Consider the following 19,833-nt stretch of genomic DNA (forward strand, 5'->3'; position numbering starts at 1 on the left):
TTTGAATTATTAGGCTTGCAAACTCTGACTTCCAATTATGACTTTTGAAATTCCTTATATAATTCTTCTGATACTATTAACACATTCAGTCCTTCCTTTCTGCTTAATGCATCTGCTACTACGTTTACTTTTCCTGGGCGATAGTTAATCGTGCAGTCATAGTCCTTGCTCAACTCCAGCCATCTTTGATGTCTTTAACATTACCCATATCTTACCTATATCTTAGAATCTTATAAAGTTTCTTTATCACCCCTTTGATTCAACTTCCTTTCCTATCTCCGTTCTTCATTCTCATAGCTCCTTCGAAACCGAACTCTAGACATTAATACTCATTTTGCTGTCATATCAAATTAGATATTAATACGAACTTTGATGCTCACAACATCCCATTCTGAAGTAAACATCAATCATCTATATTAATACCATTTTCGATATTTAACAACAACCTAAGTATCAACATCAATCGAAAACTGAACTAAAACTGTATCTCACACTTTATCCAAAACAGAAATACTTGACAAATCATTTATTGTATGATTATCAAAACAATTTAGAAACAAAACGTCCTTTGATAAAACTTTGTTGCATATGATAAAATCTCCTTGACTGTCTAATAAAATCCATATTGGTGTGGTTATTAATCTCTTCTTTATTCCACCTCCCTTCTTCCTTTCCTTCCTTCTCTTTGCTCTATCTTCAATCTTTAGTTCTTGAAAACATTTTTCTCACTTGTCCATACAAATAACTTTTTATTTCTTTTATCTATTACAAAGTCATATTCATCCAAGTAAAGCCTCAGGCACTTGCAGCAACTTCTGAATTCTACTGGTGTCCATACCTTCTCCAAATTCCTCATTTCTTTGATTTCGGATTTGAAAGTCACATCAAAATTTGACTTAATCTAATTGGAACCGATTTCCATCTAACTGACCATCAATTGGTAAAATTAACCAATTAGCTCACTTAATTGATCAATTGCACCAAGTGATGACTAGCTAAATGAAATCAAAGACCAATTATATATAGTCGGATTAGATGTAACAACCTCTTTCAAAAACCGAGATCACAATTATTTGGAGTATCAACAGGAATATCAATAACACACGAAATTATACTTTCTATTTTTAACAGTAGGGTATTTTCCGAAAAATTTGGGCAGCATCTCGTTTATATTATTGACTACCAATCGGTCTGAAGCCGACACCAATAATCAATCAAACAACAAACAATCAACCCTCAAATATACCAATCCACTGCTACTTTCTAAACTAACCATTTCACCACCTCATGTAACATTAATTTGTGCAACCCATGTCTCTAGTTCAACTTAAAATTATAGTGAATAATTCTTAGTATACCATACCTTTTTCTCATATCTTCTGATTATAACAGAATATCACTACTGAGTACATTTACAAATTATTCTAGCATTTTTCTAGTTTGTGTTTCAATTCAAGCTTTCTAAATATCAGTTTGTCCATCCTTGAAAACATACACCTATTTTTATTAGTCAACTTGTTCCACTTCTGATAACCAGCACGTGGTCTTAACCAGCAATATTATAATCTTGCGAAAGAATTCATTTGGTTTTAAAACATCACATCTTAAAAATTGTTGCAGTCAAACCACCATACCTTCTTCTCCCCTTATGTCCTTCTATACTGAACCTTCTTCACTGACCCAGTCAAAAGTATGAAATTTACCATAACCTACTTACTTGAGTAGGGAAAGCCCAACCATTCCTTGACGAACTCACTCAAAGTTTATTCGTAACTAGCATTTCTTCGATCTTGAATCTTCATGACACATATCTCCCACATGAGTGAGGTACGCTTCATTTTACAACGTGTTAATCGATTATCTGGTTATTATTAAGAATTTCTTAATTCGCCTTCGTTGTCAAATCGATCATTTGCCTCATCTAATACATGCAGCTTTACTTTCTTGTTTCTCTAGTTAATTTACCTCATACGGTTTGCTAATTACTCCAATTCACGTCAAAATCTCATACTTGCAACGTATCATGTATACAGATTTCCGCCTTTGATTTGATGTTCTCGCAACAATCCCGTTATCGGCATAATGATTCTTCTTTTCACGTAAATGTCCATCATTCATCGGCTTGCAATTATCCACACTTATTATGTAACTCCATCTGCTACACGGGTGTATTTCACTTTCTTTTTAAAACATTCAAAGGATATACCTTACACAAGAAGGAATTTGTGTATATGATTCTGATTGGAAACTTTTTGTAAGGGATAAGAGTACAAGGAAACAATCAGAAGGATTCATGAATTGACAAAGCATGATTGAAGAAGAAAGAATGAATAATGATTTAAATAGGAATGAGACAACCATATTAGTAATCAAGATGGCCAGTCTTTCATACAATATGGCATACCGCACATGATTATGTGGCGTCCCACCAGACTTTTTGTCATTTCGGTAAAGCGTCACACCATAACATTGCTTGTCTCAATCAGAAAGCAATATTTTGAAGGAGGATTTGAAAAAGATTCAACAATTTTCTTAGCACCTTATAAAGCTAACCATGAAAGAAGTTCATACTTTACTTGAGATTTATAAGAATATATAGGATTATAGGAAAGAATGATACTGTAACGCCCCCAAATCCGGGGTCAGGGGATTTGGTCGTCACGATGAAACCTCAATCCAAAATAACCTGTTAAATCAAATAATAAATGCCAGCGGAAGATATTTATCATAAATGACCCCAAACTAATCCAAGATCTTTTAAGGTTACAGTTCTAGAAACAAGATATCCAAATTCCATAATAAATTTTTCTCTTTCTTTTAAAACTCTTTTCAATATATTCCAACTCAAAACTAAACCCACTAGTATAACTTCGAAATGAAGTATACTAGGCCCAAATAAAATATACAATTATATATAATATAATATAAACAACTTTACACAAAAGAACTTACACTAATTCGCAAACCCTGGACCAACCACCTTCCAAGAGCTTCTTCTTGCTTCCTCGAATTACGCGGCTAAACAGCAAGCTAATCCTCACTGGAGGTTAAATTTAAAAACAGGCAAGTATGAGCGAAAGAAATGCTCAGCAAGTTCATTATGACATATATATGGTCGTTTTGATATAAAATCGACATCTGCATCAGCGCAGAACATTTAAAAATCATAATTGGTGAATCATAAAATTTTAGTTGAGGAATCCCAGAATTGATTCCTTAATTGTATTCAAAACCATTTTGATATTTTTGAGCGAAATGCTTCAACACTACTTTGAATCTTGACGAGAATAAAACTCGTAAAACAGTGTTTACGGAAATATCGTAAACAATTCTAACATGAAACAATGATTATGGATTAAATCGTAAACTTTACTCAAACCCAACTCTTGAAATCAATACTTATTTTGCTGTCATATCAAATTAGATATCAATACGAACTTTGATGCGCACAACACCCATACTGAAGTCAACATCAATCATCTATAATAATACCACCTTTGATATTTAACAACAACGTAAGTATCAGCAGAAATCAGAATCTAAATCAAAACTGCATTTTACCATTATTCCAAAACAGAAACAGTTGATAAATCATTTATTCTATGAATATAAAAAAAATGATATGATAATTTAGATTAGGATCATCCTCCGACGGACGTACTATCACATGCTGATCAGCCCGTGTGATAGCACAAGATCATGATTCATAGAAACGTGACCCCAAAAACACGAGTACTCAAACAAAAAGGCATAACTAGCCTGTGGCAAAATGGTGTCATAATATTTCGTATGGCACTTAGAAATAGCCCTCCGCTGGACCGTCCGTCCCGGTCACTTACGCAATTATGATCCAATCTTAAAACCTTTTATTGAAATGGGGTCATAATAATCGACACCCAAAATAATTTTATTCCCCCAATTCTTGGGTAGGAATATTCGCAACCAAATCACTTTTCTCAAAATTCAAAACATTTATAAATCCGATAATTGGATAAGTAAAATCACTTGACTATTCGGAACATAGAATAGCAGAGGGTACTTGCATAAATATAATCATTTAATTTAGCGATATGTAAAACATTTATCAATTCTAAACTGAGAATAGGGAAAACAATACTTGCATCAAAAGATTTAAAATAAATATCACTTGAATAATAAGTGATGATAGGGATACTTGCATAATATGAATTGAATTAAACGTCACTTGAATGATAAGTGAGGTTAGGGTACTTGCATAATATGAATCGAAATAAACGTCACTTGAATGATAAGTGAAGTCAATGTACTTGCCTTTGGGTTTTAGCAGTTAGTCACACTCGTAAAGACGCATCTATTCTGACATTCTGTCTTAAAACATCACCGTCTTTCTTTTCAACACTTTATTGATGTACTGCTCCTGCGATTGCTAGAAGCCAGATATCCAATACCATTCCATTCCATTCTTTATCCAATGTCTTGTCTTGATCAACTCGAATGATCCGCATCTATAATTAAAATATACAACTTTAATTGTCTAATCGATAACCACTCGACGAACTACGCGTCAAAATCCTATCGTCTACCCATACGATAGCCCGCACATAAATATAACAGATAAACACAAGACTTTTGATCCACATACACACATAATTCATATAGCACATAAGCACATAACTCATATATCACATAACTCATATCACACACGCCTCGGTTCGTCAAAAGGTTCGACTCGATACGTTTAAAACTGAAATCGGGTCAAAAATATGATTTATCGATGAATAATCGACTTAGAATGATTCGTAAACCAAGCGACCTTTCAAAACAAAATGATTTGGGTCTCGAAAGTATTTTTATTGAAATCGGAATATTTTTCTGAGTCTGCACGCGTTCGTTTCGTATTAAACGGACGAACGATTGATTTATTATGAATTTTTGAACATTTTTCGGAATAAAAACGATCTCCGAATCATTTAATAATAAAATAATAGGGATCAAACACTCGAAAATAATTTTATAAAAATTATCGAGCCTGGAAAATAATTTAAAATAATATTTTAAAACTCAAAACTATTTTTCGGAATTTTTAAATCAAAATAAATAATTAAATCTAATTAAATAATCAATTAAAATTAATTAATAACTAATTAAATTAATTAATCAATTAATATTTAAATTAATTGACTAATTAAATAATTAATTATCAACTAAAATTAATTAATTAAATAATTTGGATTTATTTTTGAATTAAAAATAAATTTTCAGAATTAAAATAATGATTTTCAAATTAAATAAAATGATTTTTGTAAATAAGAAAAACAATTTTGCATTAAAATAAAAGAAAAATGCCAGAAACGAATATCAGAATTTTGCAACTGGGTTTATAAGATTAAAATCGGGTCGGTTTCCGGGTTGGAATTCGGGTGAACCGGGTCGGAATCGGGTTAATGGGTCAACCAAGAACCCTACCGGAATCACCTAGAAGGTGACCGGTTTCTGGGATTGTCCCAGTTGCCGGCGAACTTCCGCTGACCCCTATAACCTCTGACGAGCACGAACAGTGCCAAAATCAATGCGTAACGACGAGTTCTCCCCCTCCAATCAATCTGAAATGACACCAGCAACCCAGAAATACGAATCAATCGCCCCTAACCTCGCCTGAACTCTATGTCCGGCTAAAATCAAACAAAACTCCGGCTAACATAGTTTCTTACTCGATTCTATACCAAAATCAACGATTAAGCTATCAAAATAATGTCCGGAATCAACATAATTCATTCATAGCCTTTAAATCAACGACCCAACAACAGTAAGAACAGAAATCGAATTTTAAAGATCATGGTAATTTCGATTTTTGCTAATAACAAACTCAAAATGATGCAATTCCTATATCAATCCGAAGCAAATCAGTTCTACAGTCTTATACAAACAATCAAATATGCAAAAATTCACTCAATAATAAAGCCCCGATTTAGTCGATTCCGACGAGCGGGGTTCGAGCAAAATACCGAACCTTTGTTCGAGAAGTTGATGCCAACCGGTTCGTCTCTTTACAAACTACAATTTTGTACCAAGAACACTTCAAACAATCCCTGAATTGCAGGTGAATCTTCGAGAATGAAATGGTTTTTGGTCTGTGTTTATCCGATAAGGAAGAGAGGAAAGACTCTGATAACTATCTGATAGTATTTTTTTTTATAAAACATTATATACGAGAATAATATAAAAATATCCCGTCTCTCGAAAATACGGGTTTTATTGATTACCGAAATAACTATCGTACCGAAAATCTTGCGCCGGGCCGCGCACGGGTCAAACCGTAATCCGGATCGAAAAAGTCAAAACACGGAAAATGTCCGGAATTACCAGATTAGGTTAGGAAGGAGTTTTCGGAAGAGTTTCGGGTTGTAAAAACGCAAAACGGTTGAAGTCGGACGATTCCCAGCTTTATAAAATAATTTTGGTAATTATTCAGAAAATAATTAATAATTCATAAATCATTATAAAATCATCTAACAGTCCAAATATTACCAGAAAAATATCACAATTATCTATATTTTATTCTGGACATATAAAAATTCAAATACTTAAATAATATCACATCTAAACACCCAAACATCAATTCCACTTATCAGATAATTCACCAAAATTCACATAAAATCACATAAATAATTCCAAATAATTATAATAATAAGATTTGAAAATATGGGATATTACAGATACCATTGATCACCATCCACATTTCATCAGTTTACAGCTTCAACGCTTGTCTGATCAATAGATCCCATTCTGAGTCATATATAAAATTTAGAAAGTTCTCTGAAATGCTCTCTGAGATCAATCATTAGAATAAATTCCCCTGTACTGGGTCTTGTATCTTTCTCGTCGTGCTTCCCTTTCAATTATTTTTATGATTCGACTCTATTTTACTTTTTACAAGATTTACAATCATCCCTTCAAATTTTGCTTACGCTACTGATCATTCAACATATCAACTCCTTTGCTAATAACATTTTTCCTTTAGAAAAGTCTGGAGATTTTCTCGATCGACGCATTCTTTAAACTCTAATCGTCTCAGAAATTGGATGAACAGTTTCTCCGTACATTGGTTTTGTCGTTAAATTTATCAAACAAGATTTGCACTCTTCTGTTATGAACAAAGAAATCTTCTCCGTAATAGCGGGTCCACTTAGCCTTCTTAACGAACCATACTAACTTCTAGAACAAGTATTCTTTTGGATTATCTGAATCTTATAACAAACAAGAAACTCAAGTAGTAGTTTGACAACCACGTTTTTAAAACTTGTTTTGTTCCAAGGAATTTTTAGAAAAATTTGGTGAAGAAAATCTTTTTTGAAAACTATTTAAAATTTTAAAAATCATACACTTGGTCGTCATTACTATATGAGTTGGTTGTTGTCCTTTTTAATAATTTCAAGGTATCAAATTAGGGAAGCAATCAGATAAGAGCCCATTCATTTCCATATATCTTCTACCCCTTATTGGGTCCATTTTGCCGTCATTGGTCAATAAAACTCCAGTTACCGGTGCATACTATCTTATTCGTAACTTCACTTCTAGTCTTCCATACTGGTAACATTCCCATCATCATCTCTTACAATTACTAAGTATAACAAATCTATCCAGTAATCATCAGATCTATTTTATAACACAAGATCAATTTATATCTCATTATTTCTATATGTATCATGTTTGGTCATAACATTATCATCTGATACCCATAAAACTCTCGATTTCCAATCTTCTCAAATTTCTTTAAAGATCCATCTAGCTCACTCCACAAGATAATCGTGGGTGGCATACTTATTAGTAGCTCCATATAACCTGGTAGCAGCTATCCTTTGGAATAACTAAATTCTCTCTCTAGGTTTCTTCCCACCTTTCTTAATACCTCGTATACTCACCATATGTCGTAGCTCTAGAATCCATCCTCATAGGTGTTGTTACTTCATAAGACGAGTTTTAAACGGATGTTATAGAACATGGTGTAGAGTAGACAGAAAAGATGCGTGCGCAACTGCATATCCGGTAGAACAAGAATCAGCGTGGGAGAATTTCTCGAATAGGTAGCCTTGCATCAGGGGTTGAGATAATAGTTTGAAAAGATGCAATCGCCGCAACAGGATGTGACATGGCTAACACCGATGGACGAGCAAGGCGTGAATCAGATGATGGTCCTCTGACTGAGCACTCTTATTGATCAGATGATACCGAAATAAAAGAATCCGCCATTGCCGTTATCTAAAACTCGCGTCGTTAGATAAAGATCTCGAATCTCATCACAGATCGCACTAAAACCTACTATTTGGTCATACTCAACCTTTCGACGTTCTAATTTTCTATTTCCAAATCCTACTCCTAACCCTCTATCCATTCCCGATAATCTAGGCTTGTTTCAGTGACTTATAACCTGTAGCTCTGATACCAACCTGTGACGCCCTCCAAACTCGGGTCAGAAGTTTGGGGCTCACAACACACACACAATATACAAACCTGTATATAAAATATTATATGTATTGACCCTTCTGTTCACAACCACGGATCGCAACATGTTTAAGTATGAAAACAACTTGTTCACAACCTTAACTTTTATTACATCGTACCAAATCCTAACTAGTTCAACTTACAACTGACAATGATATCGTTCTTACAATCTTGCATAACTCATCTATAATATAAAGCTCCTGCTAGCTCGATCCAACTTAACCTGGAATCCTAGCTCGCATATTGGACTGGGAATCCTCGTCATCAACAAATTTCCTTTTCAACTGTTGAAAACATAAAAGGTTTTGCAAGAGTGAGCTAACTAGTTCAGCAAGTCATAATAGCAACAATTAAGATTAAACAATAATCAATTGAAGTGATTCAGAAGAATCAAGTTTTTGAATAAGCAATGATTAGAATTATATATTCACTTTTCATTTTAAAAACCAAGGTTAGGCTGATGATCAGTCACGCACTAACCCCGAGCAAGGCTCCCGACTTTGCTCTATATATTGGATCCAAGGCACGCATTGGCCTATTATGACCACGAATCTGGTCCGACCACGAATCTGGTCCATATTTATAAAACCATCCAATTTTAAAACAATTAAATATGATAACCAATGTAATTCAATAAGCTGAATCATAAACAGCATTTATCTTGAAGCATAGGGTGATTCACAATACCATGAAGGTATAATAAAGAATTCAAGAAGATTGGCTTTCAATTAAGGAAAGAATCAGAAAGTAGAAGACCAAGGATTCAAGGGTTCCAAGGACTGGTCTTCTGTTAAACAAGGAATAATGGTTGGTATGTCAAGCAATTCAGTATCAGAAATCAGTATATGGTAGATATGTATTTGTGGAGTAGTATCGTATATGTTTGGCTCGTATCTGAGAATTCAACAATCAATGGTTTATGAAGAATAAGGCTTATGCCTCAAGATCAATAGGAATCAGGGTTCAAGGTTGATCAGTTTAAGTGCTCACAGTATAAAGCAAGAGTTATTCTGATTAATAGCAACATATTATGAGAAAGTTTGAAAATATTTGCAATATATCTTGAAGAAAGGTTCAAAAGTACTTGCCTTGTCATAGATGATTTCCAACTTTACTTGTACTTATCTAACAGTTTTATTCATCAATCACTTTCTTTTTCCTTCTAGGCCTTGCTTCTATTCATCAATCACTTATCTTCTCTTTCTACGCTTCAGTTCTATTTACGGATCACTGACTATCTTTTTTTATGCCTCGCTTACTCTGCTAGGCATCAGAAGTATCTATCAATACTCAATCTCATATCATTCTAATAATCACATAGATGTCATAAGCTTTTATCCACCCTTCATTTTACCCAAATCCGATTTACGGATTTAAAGTTACAGTAAAAACAGTCATACAATAACCACATAGGCATATAACACATCAATCAGATAGCACGCAACACATAGCATGCAAGATATTCGATCAAAATAATTTTTCATAGAAGATTCGGGGTTAAAATAATTTTTTAAGTATTTATTATGAATTTTTGAACATTTTTCGGAATAGAAACGGGACTCCGAATCAATTTATAATTAAATAATAGGGTTCGAACACCCGAATCTGACTTTAAAATATTTTATAATAATTATCGAGCCTTGAAAATAATTGAAAATAATATTTTAAAGCTTGAAACTATTTTTCGGAATTTTTAAATCAATTTTAAATTATTAAATCTAAATATTAAATCAATTAAAATTATTTAATCTATTAATTATAAATTAATCGATTAATTAAAATAATTAAAAACTAATTAAAATTAATTAATAAAATAATTTTGATTTATTTTTGAATAAATAAATAATTAAAATAATTTTCTGAATTTAAAATAGTTAAATAACTGATTTTCAGATTTTTAAAATAATAAGAATATCATTTTTAAAATAAAACTAAACAGAAATCAAAATTTTGTGAGTTTTTAAAATTACAGGGGTTGAAATGCAAATACGAGAAAAGAACAATGGCTAAATTGCAATTTAGCCATCGTCTTCCTCCTACCTTCGTCGACGACGGTCCGGGAAGCCATTAACGGCGACCCCCCGCCGTCTGAAGCTTTCCGGCGAGTCGAAAATTTCTCTAGAATTTGCTCAAATTTTTAGGGAATGATCCCCGCAACTACAAGAACACATCTGCAAGGTTAGAATCATCAAACATTAAAGATTTTAACCGGAAAATCCAATCAAAACTCCCGACGCCGCCATGACTAATTTTCCGATGAGGGCCTTCCGATTATCGTCCGTTAATCACACATATACCAATCAAATCCTTATTTAACAATCTATCACTTGGTGAAATCAATTTAGGCTAATAACCCCTAACAAATAAATACCCAAATTTCAATTAAGAACGTTCAAACCTATACACCCTAATTTTTGAATTCGAGAATCAAACTCAATTTTTTATATGTTATTGAACTCCAAATTAGTCATATAATATACCAAAATGACCAGGAAGAAATTATCTACAAGATTCTACAATCAAATTAAATCAACAACATCAAGAACAAAAATTCAAATTTTAATTATCAAATAATTCAAATTAAAATAAATAAATAACAAAATCACCTTGATTTCTGCATTGAAATGGTTGATTGAATCAGAAAGTATTTTTCGAGAGCTTCGATTTGATATATGGCATGCCCGAATCGGTGTTCGATAACGCCTTCGTTCGTACGATTGATTCTCAAGAACATATCGTTTTTAGAGTTTTTTTCTGTATTTTCTATTTGTTTACTGATTGATTATGATTTTATGAATAAAATAAAATAATGAAAGGGCTATATATATTGATGGAATATTGGTTCATGTTGGATCGTTAAATTAGTTACTTAGCCGCTAAGTAACTGTAAAAACGATCCGATTTAATACCCGTATTGGATCATTATCCCAACCAGGTCTTTATAAAACACTTTATACGAAAATAATGTAATATTATCCCGTCTTTCGAGAATACGGGTTTTGTTGATATATTGAAATAATTATCGTGTTGAAAATTGTATGCCGGGACGCGTAAGGGTCAAACCGTAATCCGGATCGAAAAAGTCCAAACACGGGTCCGGAATTACCATATTAGGTTAGGAAGGAGCTTTTGGAAGAGTTTCGGGTTGTAAAAACGTAAAAACAGTTGAAGTTGGACGATTCACGACATTATAAAATAGTTTTTTAATTATTCAGAAAATAATTAATAAATTCATAAATCAATATAAAATCATATAACAATCCAAAAATTACCAGAAAAATATCGTAATTATCTATATTTTATTCTGGTCATAATAAAATTAACATACTTATAATTTACAACATATCAACATCCATATAACAACACCAATCGTTAAATAATTCATCAAAAATCACATAATAATCACATATTAATCATTTATCAATAAAATAATTACATGCAATATCCCGGATATTACATACCCCGAGTCCCCAGAAGTCTTACGCGCGGTTTGCTTGAAACGAAACCATCTTCGGGTTTCACTGAAAGGGTATATCAATAACAATATTAATGAGCAAAACACTCAGCAAGTGAATAATAGTGAATAACAATGCATCATATACTCGATTAAACGATAACAGAAGATAATCAACAATATGAAATCTCAAATAAAAGATCAAGTTTTTAATAAGTGAATGGAATTGGAAATCTCATGGCGCTATGAGCGATGAGGGGTAATCAGCCCTTATCAAAGCTCCGAATCACATAACAAGTGATTCACAACTATTGAGGATCCCCGGCACACATTGGCCATATGAAACCATCAGGCTCCCTGCTACTGAGGTTCTAACAGTGACTGGCGCCTCAGTCTTACCAGAACATACCATCCAATTCCTTTTAATCAATTCATTTTAATTTCAAGGGCTTCTTGATCAAGGACAAAATAACAAAGGTTGGTATTGTCAAAGTTCAAATGAGGGGATGTTATTAGTGTTTGGGTTTCCAAAAGAAATGATTCTAATTTATGAGGGTTTTAGGACTCACTTGATATATTAAGGCACTATTGTAGGGTATTCACATAGGTATGAGGTAATGTGTGATTAAAACGGAACAATTCAAGTATGAAAATGATTAACTAAATTCAAGATCTAATCATTGGGTGATGTCAAGGGCTTATTAATCTTATTGAAACCGTAATCATGCATTCACAGGGTAATTAATCATAGGAATAGAATTATAGTGGTAAGTTGAGAGTTCACTTGCCTGGACTATGCTTACTGAGCACTTGAATGGAATTGTCTATGAGCTCCTTTCTTGGCCTCCTACTTGACCTGTAATGAATAGTATCCTCGTTACAACTCTTGCTAACTACCCTTTCGCGTATACTATAAATATATATGTACACATATACACATATATATAAACTTAAATCTACTAATTACAACTAATATATGCATCACATAAATCACATAACACATAGCAAAAAATGGCATTGCAATAGAACATTTACATTTTTCTACCTTAGTCACTTAAGCAATTAACCATATAACATATATTTATCAAGACTAATACTCCTAATCCTCCTTTACAAGCCTCAACTCAACCTAGATTTAGTAATGCACACTTGTGCCTCAATTCAAAAGACTCACAATTGTAATGCACACTACTTAACTTACCCGAATGTACACCTTGGCACCAATTATGTGCCTTGGCAAAAATATAAATTTCTACCTTGGGCCTTTGCTATATTCTGACTCCTATGACTTCTTATGACTTTAAGATAACTTTAGCAATTGGTTTGACATCAAGGCCTCACTTAAGAGACACACAAATGCAATGCACTATCCTAAAGTTTCTAAAGGCAACTCTAATGGTGACTCTCGGGTGGTTTGGTGGAAATAAGGTATCTCCACCTTGGGCCTGCGTTCCAAACCAGCTATGACCAAGTGACTTCTTCCACCTTAACTCCCTACATTACCCCAAAAACAAACAACAATCAACCAAGGCAGGTCTTAAAATACACTTACACCTACTGATTATCAACATATAAGGTTCATTTATAATTCCTTAAGCATGAAAACAAAATATAAAGACAAGCAAGGTAACACATCACAAGTCGAGCCATCACTTAACATTTTTAAGGCAAACATTCGAAGTAAACATGCATGGTAACTTCATGACACCTACACCTACTGACCTTAAGCTCATTTCATCATATATAACCTAAACTAGCATTTTATCAAAGGAATCATGGCATGAAACTAACAAAAATCAATTATCAAGAGGTTAAAAGAACAACTATATTGGAAATATCACATCTTCGAGTTTTAAGCAAAAATTAGAACCATAAACCCAAAATAGTCACTTGATATCAATGAATATAATCACTTATCGTCATGGAATACTTTATCTAGCATTTTTATAACAAAGACCATAGCATGCATCTCACACAAGTCAAGTACCAAAGCACAAAATCAACAAGTATAGTTTCTACTTTGAAATTCACTTGTAAATCGACATGCAAGTACTATATACAACATGCAAGTGATAAAATCAACATGCAAGTACTAAAATTAAGGTATTTTGAAGGAAAAGTTGCATGCAAGGGTTTAATCTTAACAAAACAACATTTATAAAGAGCAAGAATTTAAAAATCAATATGCATGGTCATTTTTCATAAAAACTTCCCAAAATCAACACTTTACATTTGGCTCTTAAAAAAAATCATTGCCAAATGTTTATGAACAAGATTATGACTTGGAAAAAATAGAAGTGTAACACCTCTCCAAGATCACATCTTGCTCATTTCTATAAGCCACCATGGTTGAAACCTTGAATTCACAAGAACTAAGGCCTCAACTTCGGCTTTAACAACATGCATGCACAAAACTCTCCTCAAAATGAAGCTACTCCACTCAATCATGAAGATCTTGGCTTGACTAACTTGAGAAGTGAAATAAAATGAAAAGAAGTGAAGAAAAATGGTAAGAGTGGGGTGGGGGTGAGCTTCGGTCGAGAGGGAGAGAGGAGAGAGGAGAGGTTGAGGTGTTTGAGTGGGTGTGTGATGAAAATGAGAGTATCCTCTTGATTTTGTTACTAAAATGTGGTAGTGGAATGGATAATTTACTCTAATAACCCTCTTTCTAGTTGTAACAAATTTGCATGCAAGGTTAAAGAAGTAAACTAGCAAATTAGTGTGGTTGGAATTGGCGGTCTTAGCCTTGGACCCTTTTATAAACCAAAATGCATGCAAGGGTATACTAGTAATCAATTAATTAATAAAAGTATGATTAAAAAGAATGGATTTTAGTAAATAAAATACAACTCTATAAATCTTAAAATTAACAGCATAATTACTATAAGATTTTAGAAGTTTTATAAAATTGTTTTCAAAAATTTTGAACAAGAATATATTTTAAAAGAATTTTCTAGGGTTAATACTCTAATATACAAGTCACATAAAAATATGATTAACGACTCTAAGTCACATAAGAAAGTGCAAATAATTTGATTCTAAGCTGCTATTATACGAATTATGATCTATCGTCTAATCACAACTATTATAATTATTATCTAATCGCGTTATGAAATTTGCTTGCGTACAATTAGTCATACGCTTATAGATCATCTAACAATATTCACAATGCCACACAACGAAGAATATATATATGAATACATTGGATTCTCATAAATTCTGACATCTAATACATAGAATTATATAGCACAAAAGAGAATATTATATTACATTTATATCAAATATTTACAGGCGTTACAACCTTCCCCCTTAAAGGATTCTGTCCCCAGAATCTAAGCAAACAGACGAGGATACTTATCTAATATATCACTTTCTAATTCTCATGTTTACTCTTCAACTTTGGGATTTCTCTACAAAACTTTCACTAAAGGAACTATTCTATTCCTAACACCTTATCCTTTCTATCTAGAATTCTAACCGGCTGCTCGACATAAGACAAATCTGGCTCAATCTCCACTGGTTCATTCTCTATGATACATTTGGCATCGGGGTTGAACTTCTTAAGAAATGATACATGAAAAATGTTGTAAATGTGCTACATTTGAGGCGGTAAGGCCAACTCATACGCCACTTTTCCAACTTTACCCAAAATCTCAAAAGGTCCGACAAATCTTGGACTCAACTTTCCTTTCTTTCCAAATCTAACTATCCCTTTCCAGGGCGACACTTTTAACAGAACGGTTTCTCCTATTTCATACTCTACGTCCTTTCTGCGTGGATCAGCATACTTTCGTTGTCTATCCTGAGCCGCGATAAATCAATTTCGAATAAAATCTACCGCTTCTTTCATTTTTTGAATCAATTCGGGGCCAATTACCTTTCGCTCTCCAACTTCATCCCAATAAATAGGTGATCTACACCTCCCTCCATAAAGAGCTTCGTACTGGGCATTCCAATACTGGCATGAAAGCTATTGTTATATGAAAACTCTAGCAAAGGCAAATATTCATCCCAATTTCCTTTAAAGTCCAAAGCACAAGATATCAACATGTCATCTATGGTCTGAATCGTGCGCTCACTTTGCCCATATGTCTGTGGGTGATAGGCAGTGCTCATCTTGAGTCGAGTTCCCAAATGTTCTTGAAATTGCTTCCAAAATCTAGAGTTGAAACGAGGGTCTCTATCTGACACAATAGATATTGGAACTCCATGGCGAGTAACAATTTCCTTTAAATACATATGAATCAGCTTGTCCATTGACAATCTCTCGTTGATCGGTAGAAAATGAGCCAACTTAGTCAATCGATCAATTATTACCCAAATAATGTCGTGATTAGATTTTGTCCTTGGTAATCCAACTATGAAGTCCATCACAATGTGCTCCCACTTCCATTCAGGTATCTCTAAGGTTTGAATTAGTCCACTCGGTTTCTGATGTTCAGATTTTACCCTTTGACAAGTATAACACCTACTAATCCATTATGCAATCTCCTTCTTCATATCCGGCCACCAAAAGTCATGTTTTTCAAATTTTAGTACATTTTTGTGCTTCCCGGGTGAATGGAAAATTCTGAGTTGTAAGCATCCTTCAAAATCTCATTCTTCAATTCTTCCACATTCGGTATCCAAATTCTTGAGGAGAATCTTAGAATTCCTTGATTGTCTTTTTGAGTGCAAATCTCTTCTCCGATCAACTCATTCATCCTTTGATTCATCACTTCTTCTTGGCACTTTTTAATCTCTTGTAATAATTCTGGTTGAAATGTCATCGTACAAATCATTTCTGTAGGTGCACTTGGAGCTCGAATCTCAATTACCATTTTCTCAAATTCCTTTGATAACTCTTGGGCCATAGTCAACATATTCAATCTCTCCTTGCAACTTAAAGCATCCGCTACTACATTTGCTTTCCCAGAATGATAATTGATCATGCAATCGTAGTCCTTAATCAACTCCAACCATCTTCATTGCCTCATGTTTAATTCCTTTTGAGTGAAAATGTACTTTAGGCTCTTGTGATCCGTATATATCTCGCATTTCTCTCCATATAGGTAATGTCTCCACATCTTTAAAGCAAATATAATTGCAGCCATTTCCAAGTCATGAGTTGTGTACCTTTGCTCGCGAGGCTTAAGTTGTCTTGACGCGTAGGCTATCACCTTCCCGTGTTACATTAAAACACATCTCAATCCTTTGTGCGACGTATCACTGAATATTACAAAGTCTCCTTGATCACCTGGCAGGGCTAACACTGGAGCGGTGACTAACTTATGCTTCAATTCTTGAAAACTTTTTTCACAACTCTCCGTCTATTCAAACTTCTCATTTTTTCGGGTCAATTTTGTCAATGGTACTGCAATCTTTGAGAAATCCTTCACAAATCTTCGATAATATGCGGCCAATCCCATGAAACTTCTAACTTCAGTCGAGGTCTTCGGCCTTTCCTAATTCATTACAACTTCTATCTTCGCGGGATCAACTTGAATTCCTTCACTTCTGATAGTATGCCCTATAAATTGAACTTCTTGCAGCCAGAATTCACACTTTAAAAACTTGGCATACAATTTCTCCTTTCTTAACGTCTCCAAAGCTATTCTCAGATGTTCAGCATGTTATTCCTCGGTCTTTGAGTATATTAAAATGTCGTCGATAAACACAATGACAAACTTATCCAAATACTCCTTGAATACTCAGTTTATCAGATCCATAAAGGCGGCTGGCACATTTGTCAATCCAAATGCCATAACTAGAAACTCGTAATGTCCGTATCTTGTTATGAAAGCAGTCTTTGGTATGTCTTCCGGCTTAATCTTCAACAGATGATATCCCGATCGTAAGTCAATCTTCGAGAAGTAAGCTGCTCCCTTAAGTTGATCAAACAAATCATCAATACGAGGTAAAGGGTACCTATTCTTAATTGTCAACTTGTTCAACTCTCTATAGTCGATGCACAGTCTCATACTTCCATCTTTCTTTTTCACAAACAGAACTGGAGCACCCCACGGAGATACACTAGGCCTTATAACTCCTTTATCCAATAACCCTTGTAGTTGCTTGGCCAATTCCTTCATTTCTGCTAGTGCCATACGATAAGGTGCCTTCAATATAGTTCCACACTGGGTGCTAAGTCGATAGAAAACTCAATTTGACGATCAGGCGACAATCCAGGAAGTTCATCCGGAAATACATCGGGAAATTCGCTAACTATCGGGATACTTTCTATATTCGGCGTCTCCTTAGAATCATAAATTACATGAGCCAAATACCCTTCACACCCTTGTCTTAACAACTTTTTAGTTTGAATCATTGTCAAAAATGCTTTAACTTGTTTTTGTCCTTTAAACTCTACTTTCTTTCCTTGAAGGGACTTAAGAATCACTTTCTTCTTCTTACAATCTATTTGAGCACCATGTTCTTCTAACCAATCCATTCCTAATATAACATCAAATTCTCCTAGTTGAAAAGGTATGAGGGAAGCAAGGAAACTATAGCCTGAAATCTTTACTTTACACCAGGGGCAAATACTTTAACAGATTCTTGTTCTTGATTAGCCAAAATGATAGATAAGGGTTCAACTAATAGTTAAATTTCACAATTCAACTTGCCAACAAAAGATTCAGATATGAAAGATCTAGTAGCTCCGGAATCAAATAGCACGTTAGCATTGATGTTTTTGACAGAAAGCGTACCTGCCACAACTTCAGAACTTTGAACAACATCCTTGATATTCATGTTGAATGTCCAGGCCTGAGCAGGATAAGAGGGTGGGAACACTGGAGTTGCAGATTCAGAAGGTTGATTTGAAGGTAGTTGAAGAACTGGAATAAATAATGTCATTGCTTGATTGTAAGGGGCGGTCGTCAATTGCATCAACTTGTTATTTTCGGGGGTCTTACAATCCCTAGACATATGACCGGTCTTTCCATACTTGAAGCATGTAACAGGAGGCTTCGGGTTCTGGCACTCATTCACATAATGACCTTTCGAATTGCACTTGTAACAAATGATGTCAGCCTTATTGTAGTTACCCATGTGTCTCTTATTGCAGAATTTACACTCCGAATTTGTTGCTTGTTGGGATCTTTGTTCACTTGGCTCTTGAATCCTATTCTTCTAACTCTTATTATTACCCTTCTTAAAGCTTCTGGATCCTCCTTGATTCTGGTATCCAAACTTCTTGAAATTCCTTCCACTTTGGCTCCCTTGAGCCGATCCTTCACCATTGCTTCCAAACTTTCTTTTCTTACTCTCTTTCTCCTTCAAGTTTTGATCGCTTTCTCCTTCAATTACCATCACCTTCTGAACCACTTCAGCATATGTGGTCAATTCAAAGGCAGCCACTCTGCTTCGTAGACAAGGCTTCAATCCTTGTTGAAATCTCTTCGTTCTCTTTTCATCCGTGTCCACATAATCTCCAACAAACCTAGCCAACTCAGTGAATTTCTTCTCGTACTCTCCTACAGTCATTCCTTCTTGCTTCAATTCAAATAACTTCAATTCCATTTTGAGTCTGCATATACCTTGGGAAATACTTTTCTAAGAAAATCTTCTTGAATCTATCCCAAGTGATAACTTCCTCTTCTTCTAAAGCATGGGTTGACTCCCACCAATAGTTCGCTTCGTCTTTCAGAAAATAAGACACATAGTCGACCTTCTTTTCTTCACTTACAATAGCTAGCGTGAAAGCTTTCTCCATCTCTTTAAGCCAAGATTGGGCTTCTACAGGGTCTTGAGTTCCACGGAACTCCGGTGGTTTCACAGCTTGGAATGATTTGAAAGTTGTAGGGGTTGGTGGTGGTGGAGGTGGTTGTTATTGAAGTTGTTGCTGAAGGAGTTGTTGTTGTTAAGCAAGGGTAACAGATTGTTGGTGAAGTATTTGCATAAGTTGAGCCAAGTTG

The 19,833-nt window shown here is 34.3% G+C and overlaps 1 protein-coding gene across 1 annotated transcript; it reads right to left on the reverse strand.

Annotated features, from left to right (window-relative positions):
* Window positions 1-18,035: 18,035 nt before the first annotated feature.
* LOC141665777 (uncharacterized) lies at window positions 18,036-18,967 on the reverse strand. The gene is made up of 2 exons (XM_074471757.1): window positions 18,541-18,967; window positions 18,036-18,427 (listed from the first exon to the last, which is right to left on the reverse strand). Exons 1-2 carry the CDS (start codon window positions 18,965-18,967, stop codon window positions 18,036-18,038), a joined length of 819 nt encoding a protein of 272 aa, XP_074327858.1.
* Window positions 18,968-19,833: the final 866 nt, after the last annotated feature.

This window comes from Apium graveolens, chromosome 6 (assembly GCF_009905375.1).
Source record: "Apium graveolens cultivar Ventura chromosome 6, ASM990537v1, whole genome shotgun sequence".
Classification (NCBI taxonomy): Eukaryota; Viridiplantae; Streptophyta; class Magnoliopsida; order Apiales; family Apiaceae; genus Apium; species Apium graveolens.